We start from the raw sequence: 13,263 nt of genomic DNA, 5'->3' as shown, positions 1-13,263 counted from the left end.
AATTGCTTGGGTACACCTCCATGTTCCTTGGTGCCCTAGATTTAGGCATGAGTCAGGCCTTAAGGATGCATCTGTGGTTTACTACGTGCCATCTCTCTGTTCTGGCCCCTGGATCAGGTTTTTACTGACCAGGATGCGGAGGGGCTACTGTGATAATCTCCTGACCATTAGCCTTTAGCACACCACTGGCTAAATTAAGCCAGTGATCTAACCATTTAACTCCAGCCACGCTTAGCTCTGTCAGCTCACATTCTCCCCCAGGCAGAAGCCACTGGACTGCAGCAAGCAACACATCAGTCATCACAAGGATACAATCCTCTAACTCACAGGTATGTGCAAATACATCTGTGGATTTTTGGCAGTATTGCTGAATGCATGCATGTAATTGTAATGGCAGTCTAATCAGTTCATATGATTCTCATAGAATATTCTTTTGTCTGCCAAGATAAATCTTGAATATATTTATATTTCTTGACTGACGACTTATTACTGATCTCAGTTTGAATCGAAATAGGGTATTTTCCATTAGTAAAGATGGCTTTCTCATTTTTACATAATTCTAAATCTCTGATGTTTTATTTACTGATTTGCTTGTTTGTTTGTATTTTTTCTCCTTTCTTTTCTCTCTATTATTGTGTTAAATGCTCCAAATGTAAAGCACTTTGAGCTGTGTTCTGTGTATGAAAGGTGCTATAGAAATAAAGCTTATTATTATTATTATTATTATTATTATTATTTTCATGTAATGACATGCAATGATAGTAGCTCACACAGTGGGAACACAGCAGTAATTCTTCTAAATTAATTATTGTTGCATATGCCTGAAGAGTGAACTAAAAACAAAAGCCAAAATGCCGGTTCCTTATCCCGACATGGAGAAGCAGAGGAGACAAAACATTTTGGACGCCAGCGCAGAAATAGAAGGAGGTATGGCACTACACTCAAATCTACATGGTCAAAGCTCATAAAAGGCTACATTTCATGTTAATCTTATATAATAAACGTCAGTTTGGATTGCTATTAGTCTTTAGCTTGACAATGATTCAACAATTCAAATTCAACAATGGAAATTCCAAATGTTCAATAGCAATGGAGCAAAGGTTACGTGTGAGCAGAACAGAAAGTGCAGAAAGGAGCTCAGTAATGTCATATGTCATATGTCATATCCCGGGGGGGGGGGGGGCATACTGAGCCATGACTCACAAATGCCTGACTGGGCAGAGCTCTTAGCCCCAGTCAAAGAGGAGATGACCTCACAGCACAGGCAGCAGGCAGTCTGAATACCCGCGTCAAATTTAATTAAGCTACCGAATACTCATGTTTACAGAGCCCGGCCATGATTAATTGCAGATTGTCCTCATAGTACATGTCAGTGAAAAATATGGCAATAAATCAATTATCTCTATGACGTGTCATAACCTTGGATGCCTTCCTCATTGTTTTGTTTGTGTGTGTGTGTGTGTGTGTGTGTGAGTGTGAGTGTGAGTGTGTGTGTGTGTGTGTGTGTGTGTGTGTGTGTGTGCTACAGATCATTTTAACTTGGGGAAGAAGATGAGCATTCCTCGAGACGTAATGATGGAGGAACTGAAACTGTTGTCGAACAGAGGCTCCAAGATGTTTCACGAGCGACTGAAGCGAGTTGAAAGGTTCACCCTGGAAAACGCAAACACACAGACTTGTGTAGGAGTATTTCACTCTTGTATCATTCTGCTATTTTTATATTTAGAAGGCACAGTATGCAAAGTCTAAGCCCTACAGACTTGTATTTCATGTCAACATCGAAACAGCAGCTCAGAGAAACCCACTTTTAAGTGAAGAGCTCTAGGACCCTGTGGAACAGATGTCTGCAGATTGTTTATAGGAAAACAGGCATATAGGGCAATACTGACCTGTCCACTACTGGTTCTCCCCATGAGCAGGATGACACCGAGGGCAATAAAGGGCCTGGGGGCAATAAAGGGCCTGAAGACAAGAACTCCAGTGGCAGTCAGGTGGGCATCAGCCAGCCTGGGAAGAACTGTCTGGTGAGCACACTGAAACAAACTGTGGCCAGGAAGGGGAACCCTGATGTTCTTGCTCCAGGTGAATACGCTCTCTGTGGTTCCGCAGCAGTCTCCTGACACAATTGTGAAGTTCATGTTGCCCAAATCAAATATTAAATATTTAATATCTAAATATTTAAATATTCCGATAAATATTTTAATAATTCATGATTAGCTCCATTCAAAGTCATTCTATTACGAGTGGTAAAATAGGGCAGTGGTATAGCATGCAGTAGCCTGAAAAGCTGTGGGTTCAATTCCTGAATCTGGCCTTCTACCGTTGTACCCTTGAGCAAGGCACTTAAAGCTGCAGTTGGCAAGTCTGACAGATTGAGAGGACTTTGAATGTTGAATGTTTACAACTCTCATGCCCCTCCCCCACTACCACCGAGCACCCTCTCATCGAGTTGTGCTCGCCAGTGTGTGTGCACCAGACTGTGATTGACAGTCAGATCTCACACAGCCCTGCTCTGATTGGACCAGAAGAACCGGGAGCTGTGGATTTTTGCAAAACAAATAACAGGCTCTAGGTGGAGGTAGAAGTGTGTTTTTTTTTTCTAAAACCGGCTGATTTATGTTGTTCTGTCGGAGCATAGTGTCGGTTTCAGTGAATATGATAAAAAAAATCTTGCCAAATGCAGCTTTAACCTTAAGTTATTCTGGGGACATTGGCCCTCGTAATATAATTGACATATGTATGTCGCTTTGGATAAAATCGTCTGCTAAATGAATATATGTAAGCGTAAAATACAAAGTTACCTCTATATTCAAAGTTCCATTTTAGCAGCTACAAGTGGAATCCAGATTCCAAAGTGACTAACAATTTCAACTTGGCAGAGAGGTGAGAGAAGAGAGCCTGCTCATTTTAAATATCAGAGGGTTCTCCCCTTTACTCGTTTGATCTCTGTAAGGTTACTCTGGGCCGCTGACAGAGGTACCCCACGAGAGATTCAACGTCACCATCATCCCCAAGTCCTACAGCTCACCGTGGAATGAGGAGAAGCGGGGCGGCGACACTGTGGTGGCGTCCATCAGCGCCAACCTCCCCGAGCTGCCAGCCAAGCTCACCCCGGCCAACTACAAATGCTTCAACAGGTCAGCACATCTCCCACGGGCCAGACAAGCCCGCGTCCTGCTGAGGAAGCGCTCTGGCCGGACGGGCATGCAGACATTTGGCCCCGAGGGTTAACGGCAAGCTGTTGTTGTTGTGCCTGCCATCCTTTGGAGAAGTCTATGGCCTGAATAGTGAAACCCAAGTCTCTTCACAACATGCTCAAATTAGGCACAGCATGGATTGTAAGATGACACTATTGCAAGGCGAGCAGTATATTTAGCAGGAAGCCATAAAATTGTATTGCTTGGCTAAAAGTCAACATCTAATACTTGGTCAGTTCTCACAAAATTGGTTTGATTCCTTCCATGTATTGGCTGCACCTGACCTGACATTGTGGCCTACTCACCAGAATCAGAAGAGATTTTTTGTTCCTCTCTGTGTTGGGGACTCTCTGGGTCCACTCCATAACTACATAGTGCACTTTAAAAAGAGCAACAAGGCAATTAATCACTTTGTAGTGCACTATGTATTGTAGTGAATGACTATGAATGTTCCAAACACAGGGACTGAGATGGTAACAACTTTGTTGTAAAGGAACCAGAATTTGTAGCCTAATCTGCGTTCTCAACCCACATGTATTGAGCTTTTTTTGACATATGCTTGAGAGTTAGGTTTGCAATCAATAAACACACACCTAATGTGACCTATTAGTATCAGTGAGATAGCAAACAGGAAATGCTTTTTGTCTGTTTAACCATAAACAGGAAATGCGTTCTGTTTGTTTCACTCAGGGCTCCGACGCCTTTTGGAGGGACGGCAGGGAGTGTGAGAACATTCCCTTTGCCAGGGTTCGAACTCAATCAGGCCTACACAGAGTCAAATATGACCTGGGAGCGGATGTGCCACCGGCCCAACTTCAACCGCAGGCCCCAGGGATGGGTCAGACAGTACACCCCCGAGTCTGAGGACCTCTGAGGATGCAGTGAAGACTGGGGGAGCTGGACTGGGCTGAGCTGGGCGGCTGTGCCCCGTGTCCAGTGACTTGACTGACTGCACTGGCTTAATGAGCATAGAAGAGGATTACAACAGGCAACACGGCAGCTGATTTAAAGCTTCTACCTGAATGCTGAATGTAAAACTGACCTTAAAGAGCAGCTCTAGCAGGATCTGAACTAACAGGGTTTTGTGGAGAAAATACTACTTTTTTTTTCTCATTTGAAGGAAAATGCATATCACTATTCGATGATAAATCATAAAATGAAAGGGTTTAATAAATGTTACATTATCACATTACAAAATTGTTGGAAACAATACACAGATGAATGGAAATATCACAAAACGGGTTGGATTGGTCCAAATAGGACGACACACACACTACAATTGGACTGGCAGTGACGGCTGAGTCCTCTTCTTCCATTCTGTAACAGTTCAGACTTTGAAATTGTACATTAGAGTGACAACGTCTCCACCTTGTGGAGAATAATAGTTACTACACCCTAGTTATGCACAGAGTCAGGCCAAATGTACACATCACGTTGAACACGCAACCTCCAGAAGGTCTCAGGTTCATAGCAGGCTGAATTTAAAGTGGAAAAGTTGTCTGGATGTAATGTGTAGAAATAAAAAGCATGAGTCATCTGAATTCTCTTTGTTACATATACATTCACATACTTCCCCCTCTCCCGCAGTCAGACAAGCCTCACAGTGGAAAAAACACTTATCACATCATGGCAAAAGGAATCATACGAATGAGGAATTGGTTTATGGTCATATCCAAAAATACAGAGAAATAAGACAAGCAAAAAAAAAAACATTAGTGAGGCATATACATTTGATGAATTTGAAATTGAGCCTGCTTCTCTGATGGGTACCAAGGATTCACTGCTTTGATAAAAGAAATTAAAAAAAAGACATTGCCGACTGGAATAGGACCAACCTGATGACATTATATATATATATATAAAAAGGTTGTCTTTTTTGCCACAGTTCACAGCAGTGTTTTTTAAGTTCCATCCCTAGGTGCCTCCGTGGCGAGCAGCATGGGCACCCATGCGCTGAGGATCCTGGGAAGGGTAGTGGACCTGACCTGGGAGCCTCATTTGCATGGGAGGGGGCATAGGAGGGCCCATGCCATCCATAGAGGGGAACATTGGAGGACCAAAGCCTACAAAACAGAGCACAGGGATATAGATTACTACTGGGTAATTAAATACACACCCTGAAATATAAGTGATTTAAATCTTCGCAAAAGCTTGTTTTGCAAAGTCAACATACATCAAATTATTATTGTTTTAATATTAGGACATTTTAATTAATGAATTGGGAAATTTCCTCTACTCTGTGTCCCCTTCAGTTCTCAAAGAAGTTTCTATTGAAGTACGTCCAATTTTGACAGCTGACCAACCCCTCCCATTACTACATTATGACACTACCCTTGCCACCGGTCACTCATCCCCATGTAATGTCAGGCAGAGGGAGTCTGACCTGGAGGTGGGGGCATGGAGACCCCTGGAGGAGGCGGCAGCCCCATGTTCATCACCACAGGAGCACTGCTGGGGCCCAGGTTGAAGTAATTGGCTGAGCCCTCCTCTTCTGACACAGGAGGTGGAGGCAACGCTACGAGGATTAAAAAAAACAAAAAAGTATTTAGAGATACATAGGTATTTTTTTTAAGAATCAGAAAAAAATTGAGATGTAAAATAAACATCATAAACCTGAGTGTAAAATAAACGTCATAAACCTAATTCAGTTTATATTAGAATCTATGTGATTAACTAAATTGATGTTCCGCACAAATACTTAATGTTAGCACAGCTAGCCTTTTCTTCTTGATGGTGATAGTCGTATGAGTTGCTCACCTCCAGGAAGTCCAGGCACTGGTTCCAGTCGCATGCCGCTTTCAGACACTCCGTCTTTTTCTCTCTCCTTTCCTCGAGATCCCTGGGACCTGGGACAGACAGACAGACAGACAGACAGACAGACAGACAGAGACAGACACACATTAACTTCCATAGAATGGTTTTGTTACACTGAAAAAAATGAATTGTTACAGCGAAATCAGATATGACACTCTCCTTAACATTTTCTCTTTTGTTGGAATCCTAAATGACACAAAAAAACTGGCCATCTGCAGCACCGCCTCCCATGAATAACTTTCTCATAAACCATCAAAGTCCAGACCATGTCCTCCTTAAGGACAATAAGGGCCTTTCAATCCTCACCTGCCCCATTTGACGTTGAGTCTGCGGCCGTGAATGATGAGCTTGTTAAAGGACTTCTCCGCAGCTGACTCAGCAGCCCCACGCGTAGCAAACTGGATGAAAGCGCACTGCTGTCTGGGAACGACTGTGATGGTGCGAATCTCCCCAAACTGATAGAAGTGGTTCCTGCCAAAAGAAAAGAACATAGTAGGAAACAGCCCTTTTAACGTGGTTAAAAGCATGTTACCCTTTCAGTGTAAACAATTTGCAGATTCTCTGGCAGTCAGGCTCACCACATCAAATAACCTGCAGTTTCAACACAACAAACCAAGAACGGGTACACTGCTGAAATTCAATGGAAAAGTAGACTGCAAATACAGTGTAATGGAGAACACAAATACAGTGTAAATGGAGAACACAAATACAGTGTAAATGGAGAACACAAATACAGTGTAAATGGAGAACACAAATGGAGAACACAAATACAGTGTAAATGGAGAACACAAATACAGTGTAATGGAGAACACAAATACTAGAGATTTGATTTTGGGGACAGAGGCAGTTCTTCTAAGGAGATCATTGTATGAACAGGAAGTCATTAGGAACACAACAAATCCTTTTAAAAAACAGCAGTCGTGGAAAACCTCCAGATTTCATATTCAAACGCATTTCCATAGATGCTGATGTTCAGGCAGAACAATGGAGAATCTCACCTGAGTTCGGAGTCAGTGATGGTGTCTCCTAGGCCTCCCACATAAAGAGTGGTGATAGACTTGTCGTCTGGAGTATCCAGTCTCGGCATGGAAGACGCCCTCTTCAACAGTTTGTCAGCAACCGGATCATTGATGCCATAGTAACGGTCCTTGATGTTCTGGTCAGCCAGAGGGTCATCTGGATCAGTTGGCTTCTCATGTCTGTGGTTAAAGGTAAACAGTAGATACAACTTTCAAGTCCAAGGTTACATGTCAACATTGCAATACTGAACATTAGGCTTCAGACACGTTTTGGCATTAAAATGACCAAGGTAATGGCAATTATATTTTATTTGAAGCTATAAAATGTGTCTGGCAATGTTGATGTTACCGCTCTGCCTAAATGGCGAACCCTTCAACCAAACCCGTGCCTCACCTGTACGGACACTCCTCTCCTCTCTTGCACTCTCCCTTCACCCAGAAGGAGCAGATGTGTGGCCTGTTCCTCTTGTAGTAGGGCGTGGTGCGGGCCAGCTTCAGGAGCATGTCACTGGAACTCGGAGCCTTACCAAGCATACCCACTGCCCTCGTCCCGTCAGAGTTGGCAATCTGTCAGACATTCATCATTCAGCGCTTGGGGATGGCAATTTATCTACCTTGCTACCAGAATGTACCTCATTCTATGTCTGAAAAGACCAACTTTGGTAAAATCCACACTAGTAGTATATGTTTAGTGAACGGAATGAGGTGTATACAGGGGTAAATAATGATGATTATTGATAAATCTGCGATTCTAAACAACATCATGCACACTTCATGTGAGGTTGATGGAAATGTACCTCTCTCTCCATATTCTGAGTGTAGTATTCTTTGTTCACATCTGACTTCGGCACGTCATCTTTGACCGAAAGACCTGTGTCACGGACCTGAATGGGCAGACCTGCAGGAAGAATACAAACATTTAACTCCTGAGAGGACTTGTTTGTGAAAGACCAGTGGTCAGTGGACACAATCATACCATATTCAAGGTCAAGCAAGCAGGTCTGGCAGACGTTCTTCATTTTGCTGCAAGTCTGACAAACCTCTGTCTTCTTGAAGCGCATTCTCACACCAGGGCACCAGCGAAACACAGTGAAGGGACGGGCACAAATCTACGGAAGCAAAATATACACAGGGAGGGAGGTGAAGCTAATGAATAAAAGGCCTGCAACTATTAATTGACTCATTGAGGTAAATTGCAAAATCCCAAATTAAAAAGTACACTGCACTAAGTGTAACAGAAAACTATTAATGTTAACATGTTGAATTATTAAGGCTAACGATCATCCTTGCACTTACTTTACACTCCTTCCCATACTTCTCTTTGGTCTAACAAAAAAAGAAAAACATTAAGAAGTTCATCATTACAATTATCCACAGTCTTTTAACCACAAGAGGTGATTCAGCCATTAAATTAATGTGAGGTACATACCATGCGAATGTAAGGATTCTCTCCTAGACATGTTTGGCAGAGAATTGGAAAATCCTGCAACGAGAAATAACACTTCATAAGTCAAAGGCATATTTGAAAGACAACGCACGTGTTGGAATAAAGTTTGACAAACGTTTTATATCACTCCTGTAGAGATTTGTATTTCCTCATGCATTGAGCTCCTAGATTACCGTAAACTAAGTTATCGTTAGATCACAAGATCAACGCTCCCGAAATGTACCTAGCAAGAATAAATACGACACATACACATTAGCTTACAGTATAGAAAATGAAAATGTTGGCTCCCTCGTTCACATATGAGCTAACGTTAGATTAGATTTGAAACGAGTCTTCGTTTACAAGCCACATGCCTATTCACAAGCCAGTCTGATGATAAGCGTAAGCGATGATAACGTTACGTTACATTCTTTGAAAACAGACAAAAGTGCTAGCGTTAGCTAGCCAGCATCGCCATAGCAGCATTTCAGGATAATGATCGGTTTGTCACCGTTAATATAAACACTTATTACAGTATTCACATGACCATTAGCATCACTTAAATTATGTCATATTTTAGTTAACCTAGACATTTAAAGCATACCGCGTCCTCCCAATTTTGCCTGTTGTATGTGTTAGCTCCTAGAGACGTCGCCATTTTTCCAGGGATGGACAAACAGGAAGTGACGTAGTCGACCTATCCGTTTGAGAAGGACGGTGAGCCAGGAGTATCAATACTGGAAAAACAAAAACTCTCTGGCTGACTGTATAGTAGGCTGACTACAAAAATACAAGTTGTGTGTAAAAGCTCCTAACTGTATTATATAGGGGGGCAAGTGGCAAGAGAGATAGATTAGCTATAAGGAAGATAATCCTGGTGGCTTGTGAATAGAAACGGTCTCTGCTGGTACCGGTCCGCATACTCTTATACCTTCTCAGGGGTGTGATTCTTCCGTTTTAAAAACGGAATTCCGTTTTTTTGGACTTGAAAATGAGACCCACACAATTCGTATAGATCCGATGAGTTTTGTTTTTTTTTTAGAGAGGGGGGGTCTGTCGGTCAGAGGTAGGCTATATTTCTGTATACACAGGCCATTGTTATAACAGGCCGCTGACATTGACGACGGGTTTTGTGCTTCACATCTTTCCGAATATCCGCCGCTTCTAGTGTATTTCGTTTAGTGGATTTCATTGAAAGTGACGGGTAGACGGGACGCGTTGATCAGCTGCGTTCTGAAGAATGCTTGATAAGTTCAGTGTGTGTGGCGAACTAGTTTCTCAACAGAAGCAATGAAACAAAGGTCAACAAATTGATTTAAAGATGTATGAAGTTTTTTTTTTTCTCGTTTTGGCTTTGCATCAGGTACGCTTTCAGGATTTTCCGATAATGAATCTCGTGATGCTGATATTGAATTTTAATTTCTGCGCGTGTAAGCTGTGCTGAAGTTAGCTGTGACGGACTAGCCAAACCTTACAGGTTTTCATAGTTTTAACACACAAAGCCTGTCTACCTTAGGGGACATTCCAGGATTTTGGTACATTTCCTGTCCCACCACTTAAATCTCAAATGTACATATCCAAAATATCTAAATGACTATTTTTTGTGAATAATGTACTTGTTATAAGACAAACTGTAAAATTTGGTGGAAAAATAAGCTCCTTAGATATTATTCAAAAGACCGAATACCTTTGGACCACCTCAAAAAATGGCCATTTTCTCTTGTCCCATACATTGGGTGACCAACTCCTTTGCCAAATTTAACAATTAAAATAAGCTCTAAACTAGATGTACCGCAGAGCGGTACAAAATATGACCGCTGCCCAGTCCAGCACATTTTTTCCACAAAAATAAATCACGCTGAAAGGCCTATGATTCTAACTGTCTCACTAAATTGCATTATCCACACTCAATTCTCACTGGTATCTGCTAGACAACAAGTACCAAAACATGATTAGTTCATAGATTTCACATGTAAAATTCATTTTATACAACCCCACCTCCATCTTGCCTGTTCATAATTATGAGAAATTCTTGAATTGTGTGCATGTGTGCATGTACATGTTTATGTTATGTGTGTGGGTGTGTGTGTGTGTGTGCGTGCTTGTGTGTGTGCCTGCGTATGTGCCTGTGCATGCATGCGTACATATGTCTACTGTGTGAGTATGTGTCATAAGTATGATTACTGTGAATGTATGTGTGTGCGTGTGTATCTGTTTGTGCACATGTGTGCACATGAAATGGGTTAACATGACCCCTGGAGGCAAACATACGGAAAAAAATGGTCATCCTAGGCCCTACAGTTCTCAAGATATTCACAGAGAACTGTGTCTGCCCTACCCTCCTTTCGGGGGGTCCAGTCCAGCGGGGGGGCTACAGATCAAAACGAAAAACGACGGTTCCATGCTATCCATGTGGGGTTACATGCCCACCAAGTTTTGTGTACCCCGGTCTTTCAGTGTCCCGGGAATCCTTGTTGGTGTACGTCACTAAATGTACACATAAATTATTTTATTGTAAGGCCCCCCATGAACGAAAGTACACAAAACTTGGCATGCATTCGGAGGGTGTCATAATGATCCTACACTTTTAATTTCGTGCAGTTTTGATCTTGTCAGCCAGAGATATTGTGATGAAAACACCTAATTTTTTGCTTTTTAATTTTTAACTAGGTGGCGCTATACATGAAATTAGTGGTAATGGGATGGGTTGACATGCCCCCTTAAGACCAACATACATAAAAAAGGTGGACCTCATAGGCCCTACGGTTCTCGAGATATTTACTGAAAACTGTCTCCGGCCACCTACAGGCCAGTTGGTGTATAGTAACATAAATTAATTTATTGTGTGGCCCCCCATGAACGGAATTCCACAAAACTTGGCGTGCATACAGAGGGTGTCATAATGATCCTACACTTCCAATTTCGTGCAGTTTTGACTATGTTAGGTCACAGATACCTGCGATTACAACACCTCATTTTTACTTTTTTGTGTTTAACTAGGTGGCGCTATACATGAAATGAGTGGTTATGGAATGGGTTGACATGGCCCCTTGAGATCAACATACAAAAAAAATTGGTCCTCCTAAACCCTACGGTTCTCGAGATATTCACAGAAAACTGTGTCTGCCCTACCCTCCTTTCGGGGGGTCCAGTCCAGCGAGGGGGCTACAGATCAAACCAAACGAAAAACGATGGTTCCATGCTATCCATGTGGGGTTACATGCCCACCAAGTTTCGTGTACCCCGGTCTTTCAGTGTCCCGGGAATCCTTGACGGAAATTTGGGCATGCGAAAAAGAAAAAAAAATCTGACTAAACTTATATGACCGCCGCTTCGCTGCACGGTGTTCATAATAAATTACTTCCTCTTGTATATTGTTGATATTCATCTCCTTTATTTATGAAAACAATTTCTTTGATCTACATTGTATTGCATGTTACAGTTTTTATGCTATTAAGTTGTGTCCCACAACATTCGCGCAACCCTGTTACCATAAGTAATTTTAACTGGCAGAGAAAGAGTTAAAAATATTTGTCTACTGGCACAAAGGAAGTTACAACACAAGGACATTTTCTGCCCACATGGCAAGACCAAAGGTAAGCGCTCTAACAATTTTCAGGGTTTTTTTCCAAATATGTTTGTCCAAGTTGCGTGTGTCACTCAGTGAACGCAACTCTGTTACTCATATTGTAGGCCTACGACTAATATTGAGTAGAGTCAAAATTTACTTTATATACTTATATAACCATGTTTGTCCTTGATCTTGTATACATAGCTAAATTTTACAGTTAGCATCTGTTCCTGGGGTAAACCACAACTTAGCCTAGATTTGCAACCCTGTTACTCGCAACCCTGTTACTGTAAGTTGAGTAACAGGGTTGCATTAGAATAAACAGGGTTGCATATTTTCAGTTTGCTTTGACAAAACATTCAAATTAAACATTTTAACTGAAATTATAGTTGCAATCATGGGCGTCATTAGCCCAATTCTAGAGGGGCTCAAGCCACCCTAAAATATTTCAAAGCCATCCTAGGACTTTCAAGATGGCCAATTTTTGTTTGGCCCATAACTTTTGAACGGGTGGATAGATTGGCACCAAATTCGGTGTGCTCATGCTCTGGGACTGGCACACAAATATATTACATTTAGAGGCCAACACTTTCAAGATGGCTGACTTTCAAGATGGCCGATTATTGTTTGGCCCATAAGTTCTGAACGGGTGGACGGATTCACACCAAATTCTGTGTGCTCATGCTCTAGGACAGGTACATGAACTCATTACGCCCCTGATGGCGTGGGTGGCTCACTAAAAAGAAGGGCTGATAGGCTTGTCAGCCAAGGAGTGGACATCCCCACAGCATCCTCCCTACTGAGCACTGTGTGAGGGAGAATCTAAGGTTTCTTTGTTTTACATTGAGGAAGAGGCTGTGGAGGATGCTGCGAGTGCAATGCTAGCTAATCTCCCGTCCATACCTGCAACAATGATGATTCACCAAGTCCTTACTCTTTCTCCTGGTGAGATTCTCTATCGGGATATCAGCTGCCTGTGCTCTGCTTCAGGCAATCTTCAATGTGAATGCCAAGAAACCAAGAGTTTCAGCTTCAATCCCACAGACGCCAGCACACAAGCTCCAATCCATCGCCCACCAGAAGTCCAGTGGCATAGCCCAAATGTTGTGGGGAAATGGTGTGCCTTGTTGTACGATGACAAGATCTACCCAGGAATCATTCAAGCAGTGAATGAGACCCATTGTCAGGTCAGATGCATGAGTAAAGCAGGGCCAAACCGTTTTTTCTGGCCTGTGA

The 13,263-nt window shown here is 42.3% G+C and overlaps 2 protein-coding genes across 2 annotated transcripts; one reads left to right on the top strand and one right to left on the bottom strand.

Annotated features, from left to right (window-relative positions):
• The first annotated feature begins 179 nt into the window (after positions 1 to 179).
• Positions 180 to 4,738, top strand: LOC121709026 (myozenin-2). The gene is made up of 6 exons (XM_042092041.1): positions 180 to 329; positions 828 to 927; positions 1,529 to 1,680; positions 1,920 to 2,082; positions 2,954 to 3,137; positions 3,888 to 4,738. The coding sequence occupies exons 2-6, from the start codon at positions 852 to 854 to the stop codon at positions 4,069 to 4,071; spliced, it is 759 nt and encodes a 252-aa protein (XP_041947975.1). The 5' UTR covers positions 180 to 329; positions 828 to 851; the 3' UTR covers positions 4,072 to 4,738.
• rbm22 (RNA binding motif protein 22) lies at positions 4,340 to 9,190 on the bottom strand. The gene is made up of 11 exons (XM_042092040.1): positions 9,061 to 9,190; positions 8,460 to 8,513; positions 8,327 to 8,356; positions 8,007 to 8,139; positions 7,828 to 7,928; positions 7,425 to 7,597; positions 7,010 to 7,210; positions 6,318 to 6,482; positions 5,955 to 6,043; positions 5,581 to 5,712; positions 4,340 to 5,260 (listed from the first exon to the last, which is right to left on the bottom strand). Exons 1-11 carry the CDS (start codon positions 9,112 to 9,114, stop codon positions 5,112 to 5,114), a joined length of 1,281 nt encoding a protein of 426 aa, XP_041947974.1. The 5' UTR covers positions 9,115 to 9,190; the 3' UTR covers positions 4,340 to 5,111.
• Positions 9,191 to 13,263: the final 4,073 nt, after the last annotated feature.

Source organism: Alosa sapidissima, chromosome 5 (genome assembly GCF_018492685.1).
Source record: "Alosa sapidissima isolate fAloSap1 chromosome 5, fAloSap1.pri, whole genome shotgun sequence".
In the NCBI taxonomy this organism is placed as follows: Eukaryota; Metazoa; Chordata; class Actinopteri; order Clupeiformes; family Clupeidae; genus Alosa; species Alosa sapidissima.
Note: the sequence above shows the minus strand (reverse complement) of the source record. Positions and strands in the feature narration are given on the sequence as shown.

Coding starts and splice junctions, on each gene's coding strand:
- LOC121709026 (XM_042092041.1), top strand. CDS start 852: ATGCCGGTTCCTTATCCCGACATGGAGAAGCAGAGGAGACAAAACATT. Junction 1,681..1,919: donor ACGCAAACACACAGACTTGT/GTAGGAGTATTT, acceptor CCCCATGAGCAG/GATGACACCGAGGGCAATAA. Junction 3,138..3,887: donor AACTACAAATGCTTCAACAG/GTCAGCACATCT, acceptor TGTTTCACTCAG/GGCTCCGACGCCTTTTGGAG.
- rbm22 (XM_042092040.1), bottom strand. CDS start 9,114: ATGGCGACGTCTCTAGGAGCTAACACATACAACAGGCAAAATTGGGAG. Junction 8,140..8,326: donor AGTATGGGAAGGAGTGTAAA/GTAAGTGCAAGG, acceptor TTGCTTCCGTAG/ATTTGTGCCCGTCCCTTCAC. Junction 7,598..7,827: donor CTCAGAATATGGAGAGAGAG/GTACATTTCCAT, acceptor AATGTCTGACAG/ATTGCCAACTCTGACGGGAC.